Here is a 25,343-nt window from a genome sequence, read left to right as displayed (position 1 = left end):
TACATGAATTGCTTTTCCTTAAAAAAAAAAATCAGCCATAAAATCATCTTCTTTTTTCTTTTATTCCCCACATTATTTAGTTGGAGCTCTGTAACTTTTTTTTTTTTTTTTTTTTTGAGACAAGGTCTTGCTCTGTCACTTAGGCTGGAATTCAGTGGCATGACCATGGCTCACTGCAGCCTTGCCCTCCTAGGCTCAAGCAATCCTCGTCTCAGCCTCCTGAGTAGCTGAAACTAAGGCACATACCACCATGCCCAGCTAATTTCTTTTCTTTTAGAGATGGGAGCCTTGCCCAGGCTAGTCTCAAACTCCTAGCCTCAAGTGATCCTCCCATCTCAGCCTCCCAGAGTGACAGGATTACAGGTGTGAGCCACCATGCCTGGCTGCTCTGTAAGTGTCTGAATTTCATTTTGTATTTATCAGTCTGTTTAGATTTTCTTTCCCTTCTTGGGTCAGTTAGGCCATTGGTTTCTTTTTAAAGGTTTTCAAATTTATTTGCATCTAATTCTTCAAATTACTCTCAAAATTATTCCAGTATATATTCTTTTGTTCCTATTTTCTTCTGTATTCTTTATTAAAATAGCTAATGATTTATCTAGCAGGACTTATATTCTTTCCATAACTTTCCTGCACCCCAATTAATCTCCAATTTTATATTTCTTCTGGCCTTCCTTATAGTTTCCACAGGTTTATTTTATTCATTTTTTAAAACTTTTATTTAATTGTTTATTTTATTATCATTCTTTCTTATTCAGCAATCTAAGTGCTTAGGGATATAGAATTTCCTCTAAGCAGCATATGCTAGGCTTTAACAATGTTAGGGAGGCCTCCCCTTTCTGGGGAAGACCACACTTAGATTAATACAGGACTGTGGGATGCCAAGAGGTAAAGAAGAGCTTATGAATATCCAGATTACATCTTCACTGATCCTGCACAAAGGTGGGGTTCCTCGGTTACCCACTGGGTCCTATTCCCCAAGTCTGGGTCAGCATACCGAGACTACAGGTATATAGAACAAGTGCAACTGGGGATAATCCTTCTGTTGGGGAGAAAAATCTTTTTTTTCTATTCATCTTAGGTTCTCCATCTGTGGCCCTATCAAGTAGACTAACAAAAGACAGATTGACAAGACAGAAACAAAGCATGTGCATTGTACAAACACAGAGGAGTACTGAGATGAATACTCAAAAGAGGATTTAGAACTTGGGCTTATATAGCATTTTAACAAAAGAATACATTTTTTAAGTGACAAGGAAGAGGAAAAGGACTTTGAGTTTCTAGTGCAGTAAATTGTGGGAAGGCAACTTTTTCTTTCCCTTTTTTTTTTTTTTTTTTTTTTTAAAAAGACTTCTCTGGTGCTATGTCCAGGCTGATAAGAGTCTAAAGTCTCTGGTGACTAACTTTTGTTCTTCCCGGAGTAAGAAGACACCTTCACAATTTCATATCCTGCTTTTAGGCAAATAGGGAGAGGGCAGAGGTGTTTGTTTGTTTGTTTTTAATCTATTTTTTTTCTCAGTTGTCTTCAGCTCAAAATACTTCTTATGCCAAAGATGGCATATTCTGCTACCCTTCACTTACTACTTACAACCCAGCCTCTATCATCATAATTAGAACTTCTGACCCTGGGGAACATGGGCAATAGTTTGAACTCTTTTATATCTCCCTTAGGCAGAGATGGAGGCCCAGCCATGCCTCTGACATCTAGACATAACTGTTGCTTCATTTCTCCTATTCTCAGAGGTGATGTTGTAGGACTTCAACAAATATCAGTAAACATTTATTTTTTTTTTTTTCCTTGAGGCGCAGCATGATCTTGGCTTACTGCAGCTGCTGCAGGTTCAAGCAATTCTCCTGCCTCGGCCTCACGAGTAGCTGGGTTACAGGCGCCTACCACCATGCCCGGCTAATTTTTGTATTTTTAGTAGAGACGGGGTTTCACCATGTTGGCCAGGCTGGTGTTGAACTCCTGACCTCAAGTGATCCACCTGCCTCAGCCTCCCATAGTGCTGGGATTACAGGCGTGAGCCACCATGCCTGGCCATCAATTTTTATGTCAACTCTAAATTATAACATTTAGCAACTCTGTGACTTTTTATGGTCATCATTAATGTTGTTTATGTTTTAGTTGTAGTCCTGTCATTACTCACTCGGGTATGGTAATTTGGTCTTTTTCAAAATGAAGTTAAGGTCTATTTGATCTTCTCTGAATCATAATAAGAACTGCCAACAGCCATTTCAGCAATAACTATTTACTGAGATTTTAAAATATTTCAAGGTAATTGGTCCTAGCAGACTGGAAAATACCAACTTCTTTTCCAGAACTGAATCCCCCATCAAAGTTCAGTTTTACTCATAATTCCCTTTTCATTTGAAGCATCTCATTGTAAGCCAGTCTTAACCCTTCTCTCACACTTTGCTTGGCTGTTTCTCAGGTAGAACTCGGTAAGTCTGGTAGCCTCCAGGACTGTCGCTTAGATTATTAAACAACATGTCAGTGGTTGGAAGAGTCAATGTTATTTTGATTTTTCTGTTTTGTTTTGTTTTAAATGCAGTTGGCGGATAATTGCAGCTTTCTTTCATTCCCCACATGAGTTCAAATGGCAGCAAACAAACTAGGAGAACGCAGACCTTCTGACTTGTGGGTACCCCTACTCATCACCTGAAGACCCTTGGAAATCAAAGCCCTGACCCATTAAAGACGGATGGAGACAGCAACGTACGATCATCACTATTATCTTGCTTTGCCCCAGTCCAGGTTAACCATCTGTGGTATTTTTAGTTGCTAAGTCCATATATTCAACATAAATCAATTATATATCCAATAAAATCCCAGCACTAGTCTAAGTACTAAGGAAATGACAGCGAAGAAAACAGACCATACGTCTGCCCTTATGGGATTTATATTATTTTCTCTGTACTGGTTAAACCAAGGAGCTTCTGCTCTTTTCCTTAGTCACCTGGGGGAGGCAGAAACAAAGGAGAATATTGATAAACCTGGAAATAGGGCCGGAGAGTATCAGAGAAGGAAGCCTTCGGGAAAGTAAAGATGTGGCAGCCAGTATTCCCGTTATAAAAGGATACAACTCCGGCCTCATAGTCCAGAAAAATTCCCACAAGCAGGGGCTGCTCATGCAGATGAAGGGAAGCTGGGGGAGAAGTAAGTGCTACATAGCCTTTCTTTTTGCACAGCCTGAGGGTCCAGAATCCAGACTGAGGCTCTTGCTTCATGCCAGTGCCCCTCTGCACATTTTCCATACAAACTCCTAAATCCCACCCGGTTCCTTCGCCAACATCCACTTCAAAGTAACATCTTCCTGAGGTGAAGCCTTCACAACCCAAGACACAGGGGAAGGCAGTAAATCTCCTGGAAGATGTGTCCTGATTCTCCTGGGTGTATCCACGAGTCACTTGTCTCCGATCCTCAGAGAGAATTAGTTCGTGATGAGCTGTATCTGGATCCAGAGTCACACTAACTGCAAAACAAAACAAAACAAACAAAAATAATTTTGTTGCTGTGAAGAACACAAGTTATTTTATTTTATTTTATTTTTAGATGGAGTGTTGCTGTCACCCAGGCTGGAGTGCACTGGCACTATCTCAACTCACTGCAACCTCCACCTCCTGGATTCAGGCAATTCTCCTGCCTTAGCCTCCGGAGTAGCTGCGACTACAGGTGCGCACCACCACAAGTGGCTAATTTTTTTAAATTTTCTGTAGAGATGGGGTTTCGCCATGTTGGCCAGGCTGGTCTCAAACTCCTGACCTCAAGTCATCCACCCACCTCGGCCTCCCAAAGTGCTGGGATTACACAGGTGTGAGCCACCATGCCCAGCCACAAGTTATTTTCAATAAAACCAGCCTGTGTTCAAACCCAACTATTGTTTCTTATAAACTGGGTGAGCTTAGGCAAATCATTTAACTCTCTGAGCCTCAGTTTGTTAATTATAAAGTGGAAATTACCGTATTTGTTGCAAAGAATGGTGGGTAGGATTGAACAAGCTTATGTTTGCTTAATGCTTGGTAAAATTCCTGGTACATGGTAACCACCTATAAATGGTAGTTGTTGGGGTGATCAGGCCCAATACCAGCCATGGGGGCTACAAAGTCCGGCAGGGTCAAAGGAATGAGAAAAGACGAGTTAAGAGTGCATAAAGTGGGTCCAGGGGGCCAGCGCTAGATTGGAGGCTGCAAAGGCCCTAAGCTCTGGGAGCCTACACTATTTATTGGTGATCAAACAAAGAAGCAGGTGGTGAGGACGTGAGGGTAAACAGGTGAGGGCATGAGGACATGGGGGTAGAAAGGTAGTGGTGCATTAAGCGTAGCTTTGACGGTTTAGCATTTTCTTTGACACATGCAGAATATACTCTGCTGCTTGAGATAGTAGAGGACATGTTTATGAGTAAAAAGCAAGGAACCAACAAGTCTGTGCACTTTCCAGAGGCTATGAGGGGTTTTATGCCCTGAGCCCTGGGTTCCATCCAAGCCACAAGGGGTTTTATGCCCTAGGCTTAGATTTGTGGTGCGGCAGGGCAGCCTTCCACCCTTTGGCACAGAGCTTGGTGTTCCAAAGGCCACGAGGGGTTTTGGACCCTAGACCCCGGACATCTTCCAAGACTCTTTTACATTATGACAGACAAGCCAGTCCTGCTTCAGCTCTTCTAACAACATGTAGTAATAATGATATCATCAACATCATCTTCGTCTTAATTATTCAAGGATGCCAAGGTACAGAACTAACCTGTTAATATGGTTACCATCCTGTCCAAAGTTCTTCTCCCATGCAGGACTTCCAGGAATCATGAGACAGTTGAGCAGAAAGATACCTTTTCCCTTCTCTACTGAATAACCACCAACATTGAGAATCAGAGAGGGAAAATGACTCAGCTAATGTCTTAGCTTGTTATTGGAAGACCCAGGTCTCATGACACATGCCTAGTCCCATGACTTTTAATTGTGAGCTCTTCTCTTTCCCCTCAGATAATGTTCCATAAGCATTAGTATGAGATAATAATACACTGAGGACCAATATACATGAAAAATATCAGACTACAATCAAACAAGACAGAAAAAAAATCTGATAACCTAAAGTGAGATACTGAACAGTATGCAGTTTTAAAAATAAAAAATGGTAATAGGATGTTCTAACAAGAGAGTTAAGAAACCACTGTGCTACTGAGTTAAATGTTGATCAGTTGGTCTGTGACAATTAAGGAATTCAAGTATTCAGAAACACTTCCTGTGCTGGATGCTCTCTGTTTGTTCTTCCAAATAATTCCCTCACTTTTCCCTGTCTTGCTCTGTGCCCAGGAAGGCTGACGTGGACACATTAACCAGGCTTTCTGCCCTCTGGCTTGGTTCAGCCAATGGGAAGCACCAGAGGAGACCATAGGGCACAAAGAAGCAACCTTGGGAGTATTCAGTACCCCAGTCCCACGCTGTGATTTGGAGGGTCTGCATTCCTCTGCCTCTGGGCACACTCTCGTATAGTTACAGCTCCCTACACCTGCCACTAGAGGCCCAGAGGAGGTGATGGCTCTCTAACTGTTCCTAGTTCTGGGCGCTTCCTGTTCCTTGTGGATTTCCCAACTCCTCACCTTTGTAAATACCCTCTTTTTTCAAACTCTATTCAGTTAGCTTTTATCAGCCTGACTCACAGAAGTTTGGGGTTTCAATTCATATTACCTGAATGACCCAGGAAAACCCATGTTGAGAAATTAAAATGTTTACGGGGTGGTAATACCACTTAAGAGAAAAAATATCAATTGGATTTTTAAAATTCCGCCTATCTATTGGTGTGACACATCAACAAAAACATATAGAAAGATTGGAAGCTAAAAGATAAATAATATAGTCATATACTGTTATAGTATTATATCTAAAGATATTAAGTCAGAGCATTATTAAGAATGGAAGAAGGGCCAGGTGTGGTGGCTCATGCCTGTAATCCCAGCACTTTGGGAGGCCAAGGCAGGTGGATCACTTGAAGCCAGGAGTTCAAGACCAGCCTGCCCAACATAGCAAAACCCTGGCTCTACCAAAAATACAACAATTAGCTGGGCATTGTGGCACATGCTTGTAATCCCAGCTACTTGGGAGGCTGAAGCACAAGAATCACTTGAGCCGGGGAGGCAGAGGTTGCAGTGAGCTGAGATTTCGCCACTACACTACAGCCTGGGTGACAGAGAGCGATTCTGTCTCAAAAAAAAAAAAAAAAGAATGAATGAAAGGAGTCACCTAAAAAAGATAACACAATTTTAAACATAAATGCACTATATTATTAGTGAATTCATGTTTAGAATTGTGTTAATATACAAAGCAAAAATTGTAGAATTATAGGAGAAATGGACAAATCTACAATCATCATGGGATATTTTAACATTCTTCTTTCCATAATTGATAGATCAGGCAGACCAAAAGAAAAAAATAAGGGAAGATATGGAAGGTCTGAACAATCTAAGAAGCGCAATCTCATAGTCAATACATAAAGCTCAGCAATTGTTTAATAATAGTAAGCAGAGAATATGCAGTTTTCTCAGGTATAGATGGAACATGCACTAACTGAGTAAATACTAGGCAGAAAACAGTCTGAACAAATTTCAATAAATCTGTATTACACAGATCATTTTCTCTAGCCTCAATATAAGATTATAAACCAATAATAAAAAGATGACTAAAAAGATTCTAAATATTAGGAAATGTAAACTACTAATAAATCATTAGAAGATGTATAGAATGGAACAATAATAAAATGTTATTTATAAAAATATACAATGAAGCTAAAGCAGAATTTTAAGGAAAATTTGTAGGCTTTAAATGCTTATCTTAGAAAAATTAAAAAGCTGAACATTAATGAGCCAAGCAGCTAATTTAAATTTTAAAAAGAACATAGAAAGCCAAATATAATTTTTTAAAAAGAAAAAATAGATATTAAACAATATAACAGTGAAGTTAAAGAAAAGAATGTAATAAAGAGGAAAAACAAAAAAAAAACAAAAAAGTAGCTTCTTTTAAAAAAAATTTAATAAAATAGACATACCTCCAATGAGATTTATCAAAGTAAGACAGAAGGCACAAATGGAATGAATACAGAAACTTTTTAAATATTACAGAACTTTATAATAAATCTTATGCTACTAATAAAATTGAAAGCACTGATAAAATTATTGCTTCCTAGAAAAAATATTTCTGAGTAAAACTCACTCAAAAAACGAATAAAGCATGCGCAGACCTAACATTAAAGAAATGAAATCACTACTTTAAATTTTACCGACAGATAATAAAACATGCATCTTTATCAAGGAAAAATGGATCTTGTCAGTTTTATAGGAAATTTAGAAGTCAAGGCATGAGTAATGCCAATCTCATACCAAATCCTACAAAGAATAGAAAATTATGGCACCCGCTTATAGACATAGATATAGAACTCCTGCACAAAATAATATAAATAACAAACCAAATTTTATATTTGCAACTATACATATTATATGTGTATGTATTATATATGTTAACATATACATATATAATATGTATAGCATATGTTCTACATATTATATACGTATAGTATATGTATTTTACAATATATAAATGAAAACCCAATCTTTAATATATTCATCTAGATTGTCATATATGACGTATATAATACATCACATCAAAAATGTGTACAATAATCAGGCCAGGCACAGTGACTCATGCTTGTAATCCCAGCACGTTGGGAGGCTGAGGCAGATGAATCACTTGAGTCCAAGAGTTTGAGACCAGCCTGGTCAATATGGCCAAATTCCATCTCTACAAAAAATATGAAAAATTATCCGGGTATTGTGGTGCACACCAATAGTCCCAGCTACTCGGGAAGCTGAGGTGAGAGGATCACTTGAGCCTGGGAGGTGGAGATGGCAGTGAGTCGAGATTGCGCCAGTGCACTCCAGCCTGGGTGGCAAAGGGAGACCCTGTCTCAAAAAAAAATTAAAAAATTAGCCAGGTATGGTGGCCTGTTCCTGTAGTCCCAGCAACTGGGGAGGCTGAGGTGAGAAGATCACTTTAGCTCAGGTGGTGGAGCCATGATCGCACCACTGTACCACTCAGCTTGGGCAACAGAGTGAGAGCCTGCCTTGAAAAAACAAATATATACACACAGTAATCAATATATATATTATATGTACCAATCAATGCTTCACTTTTATATATAATATAGATTACATCTTATTAGATATATAGTATTCCTTCTCCATAGATAGATAGATACAGATATAGACATAGTATCCTCTATCCATATTAGAGAGAGGATACTATATATATCTATAGTATATAGAGATGCTGTCTCAAAAAAATTTAAAAATCAGCCAGATGTGGTGGCCCATGCCTGTAGTCCCAGCTACTGGGGAGGCTAAAATGAGAGGATTGCCATTGATCCTCTCATTGGTTGAGCCATAATCGCACTACTGCACCACTCAGCCTGGGAGACAGTGAGACCTGAGGTGGGAGGATATAGATATAGATATATAAATAAATATGTATAGAGAGAATACAACATATGTGTGTATGTATACATATATATTATGAAGACACTGGGAGAGAATACTATATATATGTGTGTGTGTGTATATGTATTATGAAGACACTGGTGGGATGGTTTCATTACCAATTGGACCAAGAGTCCAGGTATGGAGCCAACATGCAATGTTGTTGTTGACTGAGCTGGCAGAGCACTGGTCATAGTCATGGGAAAAGAAGGTCTCCAATGAGACATACTTAACAAAATATATGAACTTGCCATATACGTGGAGAGTTCTGGTGTGTATATAGCCTTCTCTCACCAACCTAGCAATTGTCTTCATCATCATTATAATGCTATCAGAGCATAGATGACAGCTAAATTTTTTTGTCCTTTTCTTCTTCTTTCTCTTCCTTCCCCTCCCCTACCTCTTTCTCTTCCTCCTCCTCCTTCATCTCTCTTTTTTTTTTGAGATGGAGTCTTACTCTGTAGCTCAAGCTGGAGTGCAGTGGCACAATCTCGGCTCACTGCAACCTCTGCCTTCTGGGTTCAAGCAATTCTGCCTAAGCCTCCAGAGTAGCTAGGACTGCAAGTGCACACCACCACGCCTGGCTAATTTTTGTATTTTTAGTAGAGATAGGGTTTCACTATGCTGGCCAGGCTGATCTCAAACTCCTGCCCTCAAGTGATCCTCCTGCCTCGGCCTCCCAATGTGCCGGGATTACAGGCGTAAGCCACTGTACCCGGCCTCCTCCTTTAAGAGACAGGGTCTAGCTCTGTTGCCCAGGCTGGGTACAGTGGCGTGATCATAGCTTACTGCAGCCTCGAACTCCTGGGCTCAGGAGATCCTCCTGCCCTAGTCTCCCCAGTAGCTGGAACTACAGGCATAGCACACGGGGCTAATAAAATTAATTAGGTGATAAAATTCACTGCCCACTGATGACTAAGCTCTTTGGAAATAAAAGACACAGACCTTGAAGGAAAATGTGTCTACTTAATTTTGAAACCCTATTCATCAAAAAACAGGATGAAAATGCAAAATGCCATCCACATGCCAGAAGATATCAGCTATAATAAGTTCCCATAAATCAATAAGGAAAAGAACCCAATAAAAATTATTAAACCACAGTAAATCATGGGTAAATCACAGAGGCCTGAAGGGCTAATGGACATACAAAAAGAATCTCAATCTCACTAGTGAAATCAGAAAAGCACAAATTAAGTACACAATTAGGTACCATTTTAAATCTGTAAGACTGTCAAAATCATAAATTATGTAAGTAAAGACTCAGGGAGTTTTGGAGGAGTGAGAGCTCTTATATTGCTTGTGGGGTAGAATTGGAACAATTTCAAGATCTGTAGTATCTGGTAAAATTATGATATGCATCCCTCACACCAGCATGTCACTCCAAGGTATCTCCCTGGAGGGAACATTCATGGGACACAAGGAAGCATGGATAAGAATGTTTACAGTAGTATTGTCTGCAACAGCAACAACAACAAAAAAACCCAACTACACACAACCTCAATGCCCAGTCCACAAGGCAATGGATTAAATAAACTTCAGGCCGGAGATGGTGGTTCATGCCTCTAATCCCAACACTTTAGAAGGCCAAGGCGAGAGGACTGCTTGAGCCCAGGAGTTCAAGACCAGCCTGAACAAAATAAAGAGATAGTGTTTCTACAAAAAATTTTTTAAAAATTAGCCAGACGTGGCGGTGCTTGCCTGTGGTCCCAGCTACTGGGGAAGCTGACGTGGGAGGATTGCTTAAGCCCAGGAATTTAAGGCTGCAGGGAGCCATGATGGGGCCATTGCACTCCAGCCTGGGTGACAGAGTGAGACCCTGTCTAAAAGAGATAAGTAAATAACAACTTTGCATTTTCTGCCACATTGCAAAATGGTGAGAGTGGTTTCTAGACTCTAGACTCTTTCTATGACTACCTTCTAGTTATGAGATCCTACAACACTCACCTAACCTCTCTGTGTCATATTTCCTCCTCTATAAAGCAAAAATGCCCCATATAGAGAGGACTGTGATATAAAACAAGAACCAAGAAAAGTAAAGCTTTTCTAATCTGTCACAGACTAAAGAGTGCTCAGTATATGTGAGTCATTATTCCTGGTGCTGGTAGGAGTGTATGTTACAACTTTGAGTCAAGTAATATGGTACCATATATTAAGATTAACAACAACCTCAGCAATCCCAGTTTGGGGTATGTTCCCAAAAGAAATGAAAGCACCAGGATATAAGGATGCATGGACTAGAAAGTTATTGTAGCAACATTGTAATAACTAAGTTCTAAAAACAGCCTGAAGCTCCATCAGTAGGGATATGGTTACATATATTTATTATATTCTTATGGAATATTAGACATAAAAAGTAACGAGTAACATAGAAGAGACAGTGTATATATGTTACGTTTGTACAAACTTAGGGAAAGATATAGATCACCCTACCTAGAGAAGTCAGATTGGAGAGGGGTGGGAGAAACCTTGAACTTTCTCCTTATATCCTTTATATTGTTTGACTGATTAAAATGTATTTGTTGCATCTGCTTGAAGGCAATGTAAAATAAAATAAACATACATTTAAAAATAAAAATAAAATTTATTCCTATCACTTTTGTAATAAAGCTGGGCACAGTGACTAACACTTGTAATCCTAGCACTTTGGGAGGCAGAGACAGGAAGATCACCTGAGGACAGGGGTTTGAGACCAGCCTGGCCAACATTGTGAAACCCCATCTCTACTAAAAATACAAAAATCAGCCAGGCATAGTGGTGCGCACCTGTAATCCCACGCTACCCGGGAGGCTGAGGCGCTGGAACCCAGGAGGCAGAGGCTGCAGTGAGCCGAGATTGCGGCACTGCAAGCCAGCCTGGATAACAGCGAGACTCCATCTCAAAAAAAAATTTGAAAAAAGAAAAATTTTAATAAACAGTGTTTAAGAGGGGAGAAATATTTAGTTAAAAGATAAGCCCATTTAAGAAATAGTTTCACTTGACCCGGAAGGCGGAGCTTGCAGTGAGCCGAGATCGCACCACTGCACTCCAGCCTGGGCGACAGAGCGAGACTCTGTCTCAAAAAAAAAAAAAAAAAGAAAGAAAGAAAGAAAGAAATAGTTTCACTTGAACCATATTATGATTCCTTCTGTAAAAGATGAGAGTAGGCAAACTGACTCAGTGAAATCCCAGCAAAACTTACACAAAGTCTTGTTCTTCCTTCCTGTCATCTGTATAGGATGAAATACAGAGTGCTTTTGGGTTTTGTTGTTGTTTGTTGTTGTGTATTTGAGGGGAACACAGGTCTATAATTCCTTTTCTGAAATCCCTGGAACAAAATGGGCTTTGCCATTTGAATTAGTTTAGAAGTTATAAAGGCAAAAAAATGCATAGACTCTAAAGTTCAACCCCATCATGGCCTAAGGCAGAGCCCTGTAATCAAATTCATCAATATATCTGCAGCAAAACATTTATTCAAATTAAGTGGGATAAATAAAGACTTTTAAATAGTCTCATCTCAGTGCCGTTCAGGGTTGGCCACTGTGGAAGACAGACTCAAGGGTGGCCTTCTATGATTCCTGCCTCTTGGTGTTCACACCCTCGTAAAATTCCTTGTCTTTGAGTGTGAGCAGGGCTTATGAATTGCTTCTGACCAATAGGATATGGCAAAGATGATGGGATATAATTTCTATGATTACGTTTCATTATGTAAGACTCCATCTTGCTGGCAGATTTTCTCTAAAGAGTCTGTCTCCTGAGCTCTCTCTGAAGAAATAACTGGCCATGTTAGAAGCCCATGTGCAAAGAGCTGAGGGGTGGCCTGTAGAAGCTGTGGGCAACCTCCAGCCAACAGCCAGAAATAACCAGGGCCAAAGTCCTGCAACCATCAGGAAAGAAATTCTGCCTGCTACCTCAGTGAGCTTGGAAGTGGATTCTTCCTTAGCCTAGCCTCCAGATAAGAACATAGCCTGACCAACACCTTAACTGCAGCCTTATCAGACCCTAAGCAGCAGGCCCAACTAAGCTGTGCCCAGATTCCCGAACCACAAAAATTGAGATAACATATCAGTGTTGTATTAAGGTTCTAAATTATGGTAATTTGTTTGTACTAATAGACAACTAATATAACCACCAAATCATTTCAGGTTAGGCCAGATTTTTGTAGCCAAATGAATCATGATAAAACTTTCCATTTTCAGGGGTTTTTTTGATTTTGTACTTACGGATACAAATTTGTGAAAGTATAGTCAGCACTGATTTAAAAAATCAAGGGAGCAGGAAACTCAGTAAATGGTTCTAACATTTTGGAATCTGTAAATTGGTTGTAACATTTGTCATCTGTGTTATCTAAGTCAAGTTCCTAAAATATGTGAATGATAGGTTATCATACTCACCTACTTTTCTTGCATTGCTCTAAGAGTTGGCTGATCTATTGATAATAAACACTATGATCAGATCTAATACCATGATGTGCTATTATGATCATGTGTCAGTCACAGGGCTAAGCACTTTGTACATGTTGATGCATTTAATTTTGATGATAACTCAATGAAGTAGGAGCTGTTAATATTTTCATTTTTCAGAGGGGGAAACCAAGTCACTTGGAGTAACATGGCTAATAAGTGAAAGAATAAGAATTTGAAAGGTTTGCGCAGATAACCAGAATGCAATGCTCATCACATTCACTGAGCAGTGAATCATACTAACTAGAGAAAGTATGAAAGCTCTACTGAAATTAACTAAACAACCTCTCTGGCTGTGAGCCTGTCAAGGGACAGGTGGTAAACTTGGTTACTGCATAAGGCCCCTTCTATCCACAGTATTCAGGAATTCTTTAGTGGACATACCTTGATGACTCCTTAACATTTTCTTCACATCAAAGTAAAGCTTGGAAACATTGCACATAGTATGAAGTTCCAAGGAGACAGCCTCTGATGTTTCCAGCTTCACAGCCCAACTCCTAGAATAAGCAGAGGCCAGAGATTTCTTCAGAGGTGCATTCCATTCATTTCTATATACGCACACCCCTCCCCTCCTGCATTCAAACAGGACTTACCTGCTCAAAGTGTCATTCACATTCTATAAAGAAACAAAAAGAAAAGGTGAGCATGGGAACATCGGTATTTCATGGGGCTTGTCATGCAGGGCTATTCTTCTTTGCTTTACCCAAAGAACTAAAGAGAGTTACCCCAGTCTTAGATATTGATGGATACTCAAACAAAGTAATTCCCACCAGTCTTAGGTATTGATGGATACCCAGATGGAATAATTCCTACCAGCTTCTGGGAGATTCAGCATGGCAGGATGTTTATCAACATTTGCATCTATTCTCATCCTTGCTGAAGTCTGAGGGCCAGGAGCTTTGTCCATGCTCCCTCTGTAAGGACTAGCTTTTGGTGATCGGATTTCCTTCACAGTGAGCCCAGATTAGAGAACACTTATCATAAAGGTCCTTAGTGGTGAATCTGTGCACAGCCCTGAGACTGGGCCACTGCCACTAAGATGGTGGTAGCAGGTATCACACAGTGGTAAAGCAATCATGCTATACACTCAGCCTTACAGTATAGTCACCAATCCTGTTAGTTAGAACCAGAATTAATGGCTCCAGATGTTTATCTTCCTACAGATAAAGCTGTAGATTGTACCATAACAGCTCTGGAGCCAGGGTTCTACAAGCAAATCAGGGAAAAGGTTATCATTCATTTTGGCTGCCCCACTTCATCACGCATCAGTCACCTAGTGGAGTATTTCAGGAGAGAGTCAACAACCAGGGTTCTCTGCACATGGGCCAAGGAGGCAAACAGTGGTAAATGTTATCCCATGGTTTCATTTGGCCAAGCTGTGTTCCCTCAGAAGTTTATTTTTCTAATTGACATAAAGGTACCCTATAAATTAGTGAAGGCCAGCCCGATGGCACTGATATACATCTAAAAGAAACATTACTTTATCTTCCCATGCTTCCTTACCATTCTCCTTTAATAGCGCTATAACATACCTTTTTTCCCTACTCCAAGTACACAGCCTCACCTGCAGCAATTTCTGGGCTGAGCCCTGACATTTTTCCTCCAGTTCCAGGATATGGCTCTTGAGTTCATTGCTCTTCAGCCCCAGACCAGCCTCATAGTCCCTCAGTCTATTCAGAGTCTGTTGTTCTTCTTTCTCCAGCCTCCAGAGATAAGACTTCTCTTCCTCATGTAGGAAACACTGGAGATTCTTAAAGTCAGACCGGATTTTTTGTCTCTGAATCTGTACCTTCTCCTGGAGTCAAGAAAGTATGGTCAAAAGGTGGAAGTAAACCAAATGTCCATCTATGGATGAATGGATAAACAAGAATGAAAGTCTGACACACACTACTACGTGACAAGCCTTGAAGACATTCAAGCAAAATAAGCCAGAAACAAAAGGGCAAATATTGTAAGACTTTGCTTATACAAGGCATCTGGAATAGTTAAGTTCATAGAGGCAGAAAGTAAAATAGTGGTTACAAGGTGTTAGCAAGACCAGAAAATGGACAGTTATTGTTTAATGGGTAGTGAGTTTCAGTTTAGAAGATGAAAGATGAAACTGAGTTGCAGTTTGGAAATGGGAATGGTGATGGTTGCACAACAATGTAACAATGTAAAAGCACTTAATTCTACTGAACTGTATACTTAAAAGTGGTTAAATGCTTAAGTGTTATATATATTTTCACACAAACACACACACACACAATCAGCCACTGGGATATTATTTTCTCATGAGTCACTGAAGCTGGAAGAATGTCCCCAGTTTCCTGCTGCAGAGTCATGTGTGGGAGGCAGGCACTCAGATGTGGAAGAGGTTGTTGTCCCAGATTCCTTACAGTCACCCAGTTAATTTTCTTGTTCCTCAGCCAAGACACAGGAGAAAGCTGGCTTAGGAGTGCTAGATAATTTAATTGTGAAACTAGGGCCAAGTTCAAACACTTTATCAGTTACAAGGATAAAAAGAAGTTTTTACTTATGATTTAAGAAGTTAGATTTCTGAGTTGGAGCGATTTTCTTGAAGTAAAAGCTTATAATGAACATCATCCAGACTGGATTTTAAGACAACCAGGCTGGTAAGAGGGTCCATAATTCTTGGCAGGGGGAGCTTTGAGTGTGGCAGGCATTTATTATGGTTAACTGAGAAATACTGTTCTACTACCCTAGGGTCATCTTAAGCATTCCTATGTGTAAGACTGACAGAAATCAAGTGAAACTCTCATCTGAGGAGATGTAAAGTTGCAATTTCCATTGGTGCTGTCTAAATTAATGCAGTGGGAGTGTGTATTCAGGGCAATTTGAATCTATGTTCTCGGATTGCAGTCTTCAAACTTGGCCCAAATAAACTCTCTACTTATCTTAGAAAAATAAAAATTAAAAAATAAAAATAAATTCATACAGTGTTTTGATGACTATGATATAGAAGAAGGGTCTTTGACTTAGGATGAGGTGGAATTTTTGTGTAGGAGACAGGTGCAGCTTTAACTCTTGTATAGACGGGTTTTCATATATGTTAGTTACAATCAAGGTCTTCCCCATTGCCCAAGATCCTAGAAATGGGGGAAGTAAGAGTGTACTCAGGAGCTTAAGAGCAACATCCACAAACAAAGATCAGGGTAGAGATTAGAGAGGACTCCTGAAAGAGAGAAAATTGGTAATCAGTTTGTGGGATTTTACTGCAAGCTAGTGAATTATATAAAGGTTGGTGCAAAAGTAATTGTGGTTTTTGCCTTTAATGGCAAAAACCGCAATTACTTTTGCACAAACCTAAATATTTCTGTAAAAGAATGTGGCTCTGATAATGTGGAGGTTAGTCAGCCACGGAAATAGTCTGAAAGTTTGTAGTTGCAAGTGTGTAGGTTGTTGCATTACTTGTGATGTACTTATAAATCAAGTATAGGCCGGGTGCAGTGGCTCACGCCTGTAATCCCAGCACTTTGGGAGGCTGAGGTGGGTGAATCACGAGGTCAGGAGATCAAGACCATCCTGGCCAACATGGTGAAACCCGTCTCTACTAAAATACAAAAAATTAGCCAGGCATGGTAGCGCATGCCTGTAATCCCAGCTACTCAAGGAGGCTGAGGCAGGGGAATTGCTTGAACCCGGGAGGTGGACATTGCAGTGAGCTGAGATAGCACCACTACACTCCAGCAAGACTCCATCTCAAAAAATAATAATAATTTAAAAATAAATAAATAAATAAAGTATATTTCTTTCATCAGCCTCATGAGCTTGAGTAGTATGAATTTCAATCTGGAGTGATCCTGTTTTCTAAGTGTTCACAAAGGTTGGTTTCTGTACCTGTAAAGTTGAGAGCCAGATGCTCCACTGTGGTAAAAGTGCCAGGGTAATGAGTTGAGGCCTGCAAACCAGGTTTATTTTGAGGTATTTAAAGTTTGAGACCCAGTCAATGCTTTTTCTAGGTAAATAGTCATACTAATTCTGTTTCTTCTGACTGAAGTATCAGGAATCCCAGCCAACTACAGTTTAAAGATGGAAGGGGTTGGTGCCAAATACTCATGGATGAAAACCTGGAACCAGGGGCATAAATACAAATAATGGTTTCTTCCTTGGGTTTCATTTTTTCGATCTGGTTTAGTGAGAATAAATCCTCATTGTGCTTTTCCTCAATCATCCCCTATGCCTAAGCTCTAGAATGGAAGATAGCTTGAGATCAATGAAGTCAGATTCTTACTTTCCATTTAGTTATTCGCATTGCTGTGGACAGCTTCTGCTCCGTACATCTGTCTTCAAGTTGCTTCAATTTTGTCACAGCTTTCTGGAGCTTTTCCTGAAGGAAAAATTTGATAAGTGAAGCCTATTCAATTTGACTCTTCATTAGGGACCTAGGGGGAATCCCAATCTTCTAAGATATATTTGAATAATAGTGAATATTTATAGAGTCCTCATTGTTTTTTGCTAGAGAGCATGCTAAAGGCTATATGTGCAGGAATATACTGATCCCCTTGGCAACCCTGAATAGTTGGTAGGATTTTAAACTTCATTTCTGTGCTGTAGAAAATGAGACTAAGAAAGGGGTAAAATAACTTGCCCAAAGGGCTATGACTGCCAGGGGGTGGAGCAACAATTGCAATCTCATCTGCTGACCCAGAGCCTGAGCTATGTCCACCACTAGAGTCCTGCCAGGAAAAAGTTGGATATAGAACAAGGTAATCATCATCTAAAAGATTTTGTAAAACAACATGCTGAACCAAGCAAAACCAATACCAGTGTTTGGCACACATGAAATTTTGTGTCTTATGAGTCAGGAAAAATCAGGATGCCAGCTGGTTATTAGAAACAGTTCATGGAAGAGGGGAATTCTGGTATCTTTTGAACAATGGTATCATGAATCCAATTTAAAATGATTTAGTATTCATGTCAAGCTTTTAGCTTATTCTTCAAAACAGTTTCTCATATTTCTATTGAAAGTGATTTGAAGTTGACCCAAATTGCTAATTGTAGTCAATGCTGAAACAATTGTCTCCTGTCCTCTGTAAACCCAACAAGTATACTCATTAATTCTCGAGCGTTCTCAGGAAAAGGCTCTATGTAACTGTTTTAGCAAAAGATGACATTGTCCTTACTATATGCCAAGTGCTATTCTATGCATTCTATATTTTAATGTCCTCAAAGCTTATAACCACCTCCTGTGTATGTGTTTTAGGGAGGGAGGACACTGCTATTATCCCCATTTACAGATGGAGAAACCAAGGTGTGAAGACATTAAATAACGTGCCCAAAATTGCCCATCTAGTAAGTGACAAAACTCAATTTCAGCATAAGCTGGCTCCTTTTCTTACTACTTGGTGGAAAAGTAATTCAAATGGGAATGTCATCATCGCAGTTATTAGCTGCTCCATGGAGTTTAAGGAAGAGCTGCCATGAGCTGAGTGGTGGTCATGATTGACATGTCCTTAGAAGGACTTAGAGCCTTCATACAAGACCACCTCTGCCTCATGGAGGACAGAATAAGGAGCCTGACACTGGGGACAACATTTTCCTCAAATTTAGGCAGGACAGAGAAGGAAAAAGGACATCAGGACTATGCCCATTCCTCCATGCTGCCAACAGCAAAGTCCCACCTTCCTTAATATGCTTTCTGGCAAGAAATCTGGATGGTACACAAAACCTCTCCCTCTGCTTCACCTTCCACAACCAAGCATTTCCAAATCTTTGACTCTTCTTCCTGAATCGTGCTTAAAATCTGCCCTCTCCTCCCTTTCTTATACAGATAGTTTGAATTTTACTCCTTGATATTCCTTTTATTATAGACATGCCAGAGTAGCCGGGCACAGTGGTTCATGCCTCTAATCCCAGCATTTTGGGAGGCTGAGATGGGAGGGAGACCAGGGGTTTGAGGCCAGTATAAGGAAGAAAGGCAGACCATGTCTCTACAAAAAATTTAAAAAAATCCAGGTATGGTGGGGCATCCCTGTAGTCCTAGCTACTTGGGAGGCTGAGGTGGGAGGATTGCTTGAGCTCCAGGAGGTTGAGGCTGCAGTGAGCCGAGATTGCACCATTGTACTTCAACCTGGGATACAGAGCAAGACCCTATCTCAAAAAAAAAAAAAAAAAAAAAAAAAAAAGGTAGAGGTACCAGAGTGATATTTTCAATGTCACTGACCATTCCCCAAATGAAAATCCCCCAATAGGTGTTCAATTTTTATGTGTCCTTCAGGAGTTACTTCTAAGATGAACCACTCTCTACCCTAAATGTCCCTCCCCACCACCAAAACCAGGGACCTCCAGGCAGACATTTTTGATGGTTTGTTTTCTTTACTAGACTGTAGATACCTAAAAGGTGATGGGTCTTTCTCCCCTGTTTTCAGGCCCTACTGCATGGCTTTACATATTGTGGTTTTTCAGATGATATTCATGGTGTGAAACAAGAAAAAATGCGGGTGTTTGGTTTGAGAACAACCTGTTCTAAAGCAAAGAGAAATTCATCATAACACAAATGGATAGAGATAAGAGTCCAACCATCCCATTGAAGGTCAGGATGGACAGTCTAGATAATTGAGCAAGAAATCATCATAAACTATTTTTCAGAAGAATGACATGATGAAAGCTGTATTTCCAAGTCATAATGTTAGGTTTCAGGTTAAATCATCTCAGCTCCTGGGGAGCAGGATAAGACTTGGTACTTACCAAAGCCCCCGGGCCCACACACTCACCTTGTAGCCCTGGCATACGTCTTCAACAAGAGCTGTGGTGTGCCCTTTGTGCTGTGGTGCCCGCTCACAGCGCCAGCAGATGAGCTGCCCCTCGTCTTCGCAGAACAGGTGGAGCTGCTCTCCGTGTTCCTCACATGACATTTCTTGGTCCATCTCTTTGAGGGCTTCAATGAGGCTTCCCAGCTGCTTGTTGGGTCGGAGGCTATCCATGTGAAATGGAGCCCGACACTGGGGACAGCAGAATGTCTCCTGCCTCAGTTGCTTTTGGCTTGGGTTTTTAAAGAAGTCTGTTATACACAAGTGGCAGTAGCTGTGCCCACAGTTGATGCTTACTGGGTTCGTCATCAGGCTCAGGCAGATGGAGCAGGTGGCTTCCTCCATCATCTTCTTGGTGCTGGTGGTTGAGGCCATAGCTTTTATTGAAAAGCTCCAATATTGGCTCTAGAGATGGAGATGAAGCAGCCAGAATTTTCCACCGTGATGAAAATACACCTCACCTGCACCTCTATGTGATGAGCTGGCTGCAACTGACTTCCATAGGTCTTGAAGGTTTTCCTTCCAACCCCTATTATCTCATTTTGTATTGAAGAAAAGAGGACCTAAAAGGAAGAAGTTGAGGCTGAGGTTGTTTGGGCCACGTTTGAGAACTGCAACCCAAGTGCAGTTTCAAGTTGCCCTCATTAGCAAGCAGTTACAAGTGGTTGTTTAAAGGAAAAAAAGCAGTTTTAAAGTTGTTTGCCAAGAATTTACATTAAAATAGCATAAGCTTTTGACTGGCTATACATTGTTCTTTGTATTACAAATCTCGGGAATATGTAGGTAATAGATGAGGCAACCAGTCAGGAACAAAATGCGTTTAAACATGGGGTCTTAACTGAAGACCTATACTCCTGCCTCACTTGTCCTGATAATTTTGCATACCTCACATAGCTCAGACTGCTCTAAATTATTTCATTATTTTTCTTTTCTCAGTCTTCTAATTTTTTTTTTTTTTTTAATGAGACGGAGTCTCACTCTGTCGCCCAGGCTGGAGTGCAGTGACGCAATCTCGGCTCACTGCACCTCCGCCTCCCGGGTTCAAGAGATTCTCCTGCCTCAGCCTCCCGAGTAGTAGCTGGGTCTACAGGTGTGCGCCACTACGCCCAGCTAATTTTTGTATTTTTAGTAGAGATGGGGTTTCACCATGTTGGTTGGCCAGGATGGTCTCGATCTCTCGACCTTGTGATCCACCCGCCTCAGCCTCCCAAAGTGCCAGGATTACAGGCATGAGCCACTGTGCCCAGCCTCTTTTTCTTTTCTTATAAGACAAGTTCTCGCTCTCTTGCCCAGGCTGTAGTGGAGTGCAGTGGCATGACCACAGCTCACTGCAGCCTCAACCTCCTGGGTTCAAGCAATCCTCCTGCCTCACCCTGGCAGAGTGGCTGGGACTACAGGTATGTGCCACCATGTCCAGCTAAAGTCTTCTCTCCAGAAAGAAGAAATGCATTGGAATTTAGAGGATACACAAACGTCTAGCTGTGTAGCTAATACAGTAGCCACTATCATGAGTAGGAATTTAAATTTAACTTAATAAAAATTAAAATGAAAAAATTCAGTTTTTCTGTTCCAGTTGCCACATTTTGATTGCTTAATAGTTGCATGTGACTAGTGGCTACATAACAGCCTCAATATACAACATTCTGTTATCACAGAAAGTTACCTTGGACCAAGTGCTGGGAGAAGCAATGCAGGCTTCCTCACAAAAGCTGTAAAAGAGAGAACTCAGGGAGTGTGAAACTCTTTCCTATTCTAGTTAACTTCAAGAATAATTGTTACCAGGCCAGCACGGTGGCTCACGCCTGTAATCCCAGCACTTTGGGAAGCCGAGGCGGGCAGATCACCTGAGGTCAGGAGTTTGAGACCAGCCTGACCAACATGGCAAAACCTCATCTCTACTAAAAATACAAAAAGTTAGCTAGATGTGGTGGTGCACACCTGTAATCCCAGCTGCTCAGGAGGCTGAGGAAGGAGAATGACTTGAGCTCCGGAGGGGGAGGTTGCAGTGAGCCCAGATTACACCACTGCACTCCAGCCTGGGTGAAAGAGCGAGAATCTGTCTTAAAAAAAAAAAAAGAATAATTGGTACCAGAATTACTCTTTGTAATTAGTAGTAACACTTATGCAATTGGGTGATCTGTGACAGATTCCATTGAAGGAGTATGGGGAGCTTCACCCCAATATATGACTCCCTGGTATAATGAGTATTTTGAATTAAAGGCCCTTAGAGATCAGCAGATGCTGGAAGAGACTTTTCCCCTATCTACATAAAGACCAGTCACACTAGACAAGAAGAACAATTGTTTTTCCTTCCAACCCCTATTATCTCATTTTGTATTGAAGAAAAGAGGACTAAGAATGTAACCAGACCTAATCAGACACTTTCACAAAATAATGTCTGTCTCTCAGGCTCATTCATTTTCCAAAGAGAACCATTTACAAGTTAAACTCTGTTCCTCCATTCATTCATCCTCCCAAATATTCATTTATTCTCCCTAGTAATCATTTACTGCCCCTCAACAGAATTACCTATATTCTCCTGATATCACCCTTCCCCTCTGAAATAAATATGTATACATGTATAAATGTTATACATACATATTTATACAGTATACATACATATTTATACATACATACATATGCATACATATTTATATTTATGTATTTATACATAAGTATTTATAAATAAGGCTATATAAGTATCTACCCCCATTGGCAGAGGGGGTAATCACTCTGTGATTCTAGCCCATGTACTTGTTAATAAATTTGTATGCCTTTTCTCCAATTAGCCTGCCTTTTGTGAGTCGATTTTTCAGTGAACTTCAGAAGGCAAAGGGGAAGTGTTCCCTTGGCTCCTACACCATCATGACAATAAAATTTGACTCCACCTCGACCCCCCCCATCCCCCACAAAGAACAACAACCAACACTGGTTAATAAGGTCGGTTGTTTTTTGTTTGTGTTTTTTGTTGTTGTTGTTGTTGTTGTTTTTGCTTTCACGAGCAGAGGTATAATAGGCAAAAGAAAGAGAAAGGAGAATAGTGAATACCTCTTCTGCAGAGAGAGGGGTGCCTAAGTGGGACTTCCCTGGCTAATAACGTCTTGCTAGAGACCCAACTAGGAGGATAATGGAAGCAATCAAGGCAACCAGAACAACCAGAAGAACCGGTTTATCCTTTTTGTGCCCTCTCCCTAAACTGAGGGAATAAGAATTGGAAAGAAGGCTGCAGAGCAGAGGGTTTGCTCCTGAGGAGCAGTTATTTCTATGGGATCAGAGCTCCTGCAGAACTGGGGAGTTTACTTTTACTATCTCTTCTCCAGGACAGGACCTATCTCAAGAGACATGTTCAGAGTGATTGCAACATAAAGAGTTTGCAGACCCAAGGAGGTAGGGAAGGCAGAAAGAAGATGGGGGAGGCCAGGGATAGGCAACAGAGGAGTGACCAGGAGCGAAAAAGCCTGCCTCTTCTGAGAACCTAGCTGGGCTCTCCCTGTACCCCCAATCCCTCCCCCCCGCCCGCCCCCACACCCCTACTCCTGGGAGCTCCTCTAGGACAGGGGCAGAGTCAGGAGGAAGTTTGAAGAGTGCCTAGAATAAAATACAGTAATTTAACTACAATTACCAGGTAGGCTGTTTTCCTCTCACAATCTGATCAGTCTCTTGAAGCCACACAGAATTTCTTCTGAAGACGTGTATTCTTTGGCAGGCTATTTCCTCCAGTGATACACCAGGCCCCTCTCTGCTGGGGTCACTGCACTTCTAGGGAGATGGGGCTCACCTCCTTCCAAGGCTCCAGGGTTCCTGTCCTGGGCCCCACTCATCTAACTTCTGAATCTTCTGAGATTTGGTGTAAAGTCTGGTGAAAGAAAGAGCAGGAAAGAGGTGAGAGCTGTAAAACAAAGAAAGTCCTGACCATTTTCAGAGTTGGAGGGGCCCTGCTCTCACGAAATATATTCCCCACCCCACTTGCCATCAGTACACACTCACATATCCACTGAGAAAACCTTAGCCTGGACCTTTTCCGTAACCTTCACTGTTCAGACACTTACATATTCGCTGCTAGTCCCCTCTGTTGCTGCCACTTCCTGGGTCAGGAAGTTAACTCAGACCGGATTAAACTGAGAAGTGAAACTACTGTGGGAGGCGGGGCTCATAAGATTTAGGAGAAAACTAGTGACGTTGCTCATATCATTTGCACTCCGCCTCTCCGGTAAAGGAGGGTGAAACGTAGGAAGAAAATATCCTTCTTTTACAGCAATAAAAAGAAGGAACCAATTAATAACCCTGTAAACTATCATGTGACCCCAACACAGAGTATCTAAAAACAGGAAGCCTGCAGAGGTTCAGTTCACAGACTCTGATTTGAGATCTTTCTACTTTTGCCACCAACTCCCTTGGGAGTCCTTAAGCCTTCCTAGCTGATGTTACTTTTTTTTGCTATTTCTGGGTTGCTTGTGGTTCTATAACTGCTCTGAAGGGTGTGGTGGAAAAAGGGATGGTAACAGCAGTAGGACTCATTGGCATCACAAAATTCATCTGAGTCAGCTTTCTATTCTTCTCTGTCTCGTTCTGTGTCTTGTTTTTCTCCTTGCTGTCCTTCTGCAGGACTCAGATCTTCTTCAATAGCGAGGGTCAGCCAGGATAGAAAATGGGAGTCACTAGTGGCCCAGCAGTGAGTGCCCCCAGCTTAGAGCTGTGTGGGATCCCTGGGACCATCACTCTGCTTTGTGCTTTGTGGAGAAAAGGCTGTGGGGTCCAGGGTCAAGTCCTTAATGACTTAGCTCCAGCTTCTCCACTTCAAAATGAAAGGAAAAGTACTATCACCACCCGTTAGAATTATTATTTCATGAGGAAAAAAGATGGATTACTATCTCACAATAAGAGCTTGTCACATTTATAAGTCTCAGGTGTAAGAGGCATTTATGATAACAACATAATAAATGCTGGCTTAAGTAGATGCAGTGGTCCAAGGGAACCAGTAAGGGGAGCTCAGGACACAGGTGGGAGGAGAAATTAAACTTGAATTCTGGGAGCCACTGGCCTGTCTGGGCCCCTGGCCTGCCTGCTGACCCTGATAGCCAATGGAACATGGAGTTTGGCCCAGCTGCAATCCCTCTGGTCCAACTACTCAAAATAAAGGCAAGATTGGGAAACACGTTCCTTTCTTCCTATACCAAGCAGAAGACTCTTCAGCACTGCACCCTCCTGGGTGCTCACAGAGCCTTCTGTTGTTTTGCCACCTATGATTCATCATGCCCTGGCATGATGGTTGCAGACCCCATGCATAGCATGGGACATTCTACTCCTGAGGCAACCAGCACACAGAGAGAGGAGAAAGAATGAGCCCCTGAATCCTTGGTCCCACGATGAGTCCTTGCAGATATCTACAACTTTCATTGTTGTGGATGTGACTCTGTACCCAGGCATGGCTCATTCCAGATCTGTCCTATTGTCAGAGGTGTTCAAACCAGAATGACTCCATTTTGAATGGGGGCTAGGTAAAATAAGGCTGAGACCTACTGGGCTGCATTCCCAGGAAGTTAGGCATTGTAAGTCACAGGATGAAATAGGCAGTTGGCACAAGACACAGGTCATAAAGATCTTGCTGATAAAACAGGTTGCAGTAAAGAAGC

The 25,343-nt window shown here is 41.2% G+C and overlaps 1 protein-coding gene across 4 annotated transcripts; it reads right to left on the bottom strand.

The window, feature by feature from the left end:
• Positions 1 to 2,233: 2,233 nt before the first annotated feature.
• TRIM38 (tripartite motif containing 38) lies at positions 2,234 to 24,011 on the bottom strand. Of its 4 annotated transcripts, none has more exons than XM_063812171.1 (8): positions 23,760 to 24,011; positions 23,333 to 23,566; positions 19,675 to 20,273; positions 17,193 to 17,288; positions 14,523 to 14,753; positions 13,552 to 13,574; positions 13,343 to 13,455; positions 2,234 to 3,473 (listed from the first exon to the last, which is right to left on the bottom strand). In XM_063812171.1, exons 3-8 carry the CDS (start codon positions 20,083 to 20,085, stop codon positions 2,950 to 2,952), a joined length of 1,398 nt encoding a protein of 465 aa, XP_063668241.1. In that variant the 5' UTR covers positions 20,086 to 20,273; positions 23,333 to 23,566; positions 23,760 to 24,011; the 3' UTR covers positions 2,234 to 2,949. The 4 variants fall into 4 exon arrangements, with proteins under 4 accessions (XP_063668241.1, XP_063668242.1, XP_016810510.1 ...); XM_063812172.1 differs by having other exon boundaries at positions 19,675 to 20,115; positions 23,760 to 23,983; XM_016955021.4 differs by having other exon boundaries at positions 23,698 to 23,813.
• Positions 24,012 to 25,343: the final 1,332 nt, after the last annotated feature.

Source organism: Pan troglodytes, chromosome 5 (assembly GCF_028858775.2).
Source record: "Pan troglodytes isolate AG18354 chromosome 5, NHGRI_mPanTro3-v2.0_pri, whole genome shotgun sequence".
Lineage (NCBI taxonomy): Eukaryota > Metazoa > Chordata > Mammalia > Primates > Hominidae > Pan > Pan troglodytes.
Note: the sequence above shows the minus strand (reverse complement) of the source record. Positions and strands in the feature narration are given on the sequence as shown.

Excerpts from the sequence above, each read along its gene's own strand:
- TRIM38 (XM_063812171.1), bottom strand. The coding sequence starts at position 20,085 with ATGGCCTCAACCACCAGCACCAAGAAGATGATGGAGGAAGCCACCTGC. Across the intron at positions 17,289-19,674 it reads ACGTATGCCAGGGCTACAAG|GAAAAGCTCCAGAAAGCTGT; the intron begins GTGAGTGTGTGG and ends TTTTTCCTTCAG. Across the intron at positions 3,474-13,342 it reads AATGTTAAGGAGTCATCAAG|TTAGTGTGACTCTGGATCCA; the intron begins GTATGTCCACTA and ends TTTGTTTTGCAG.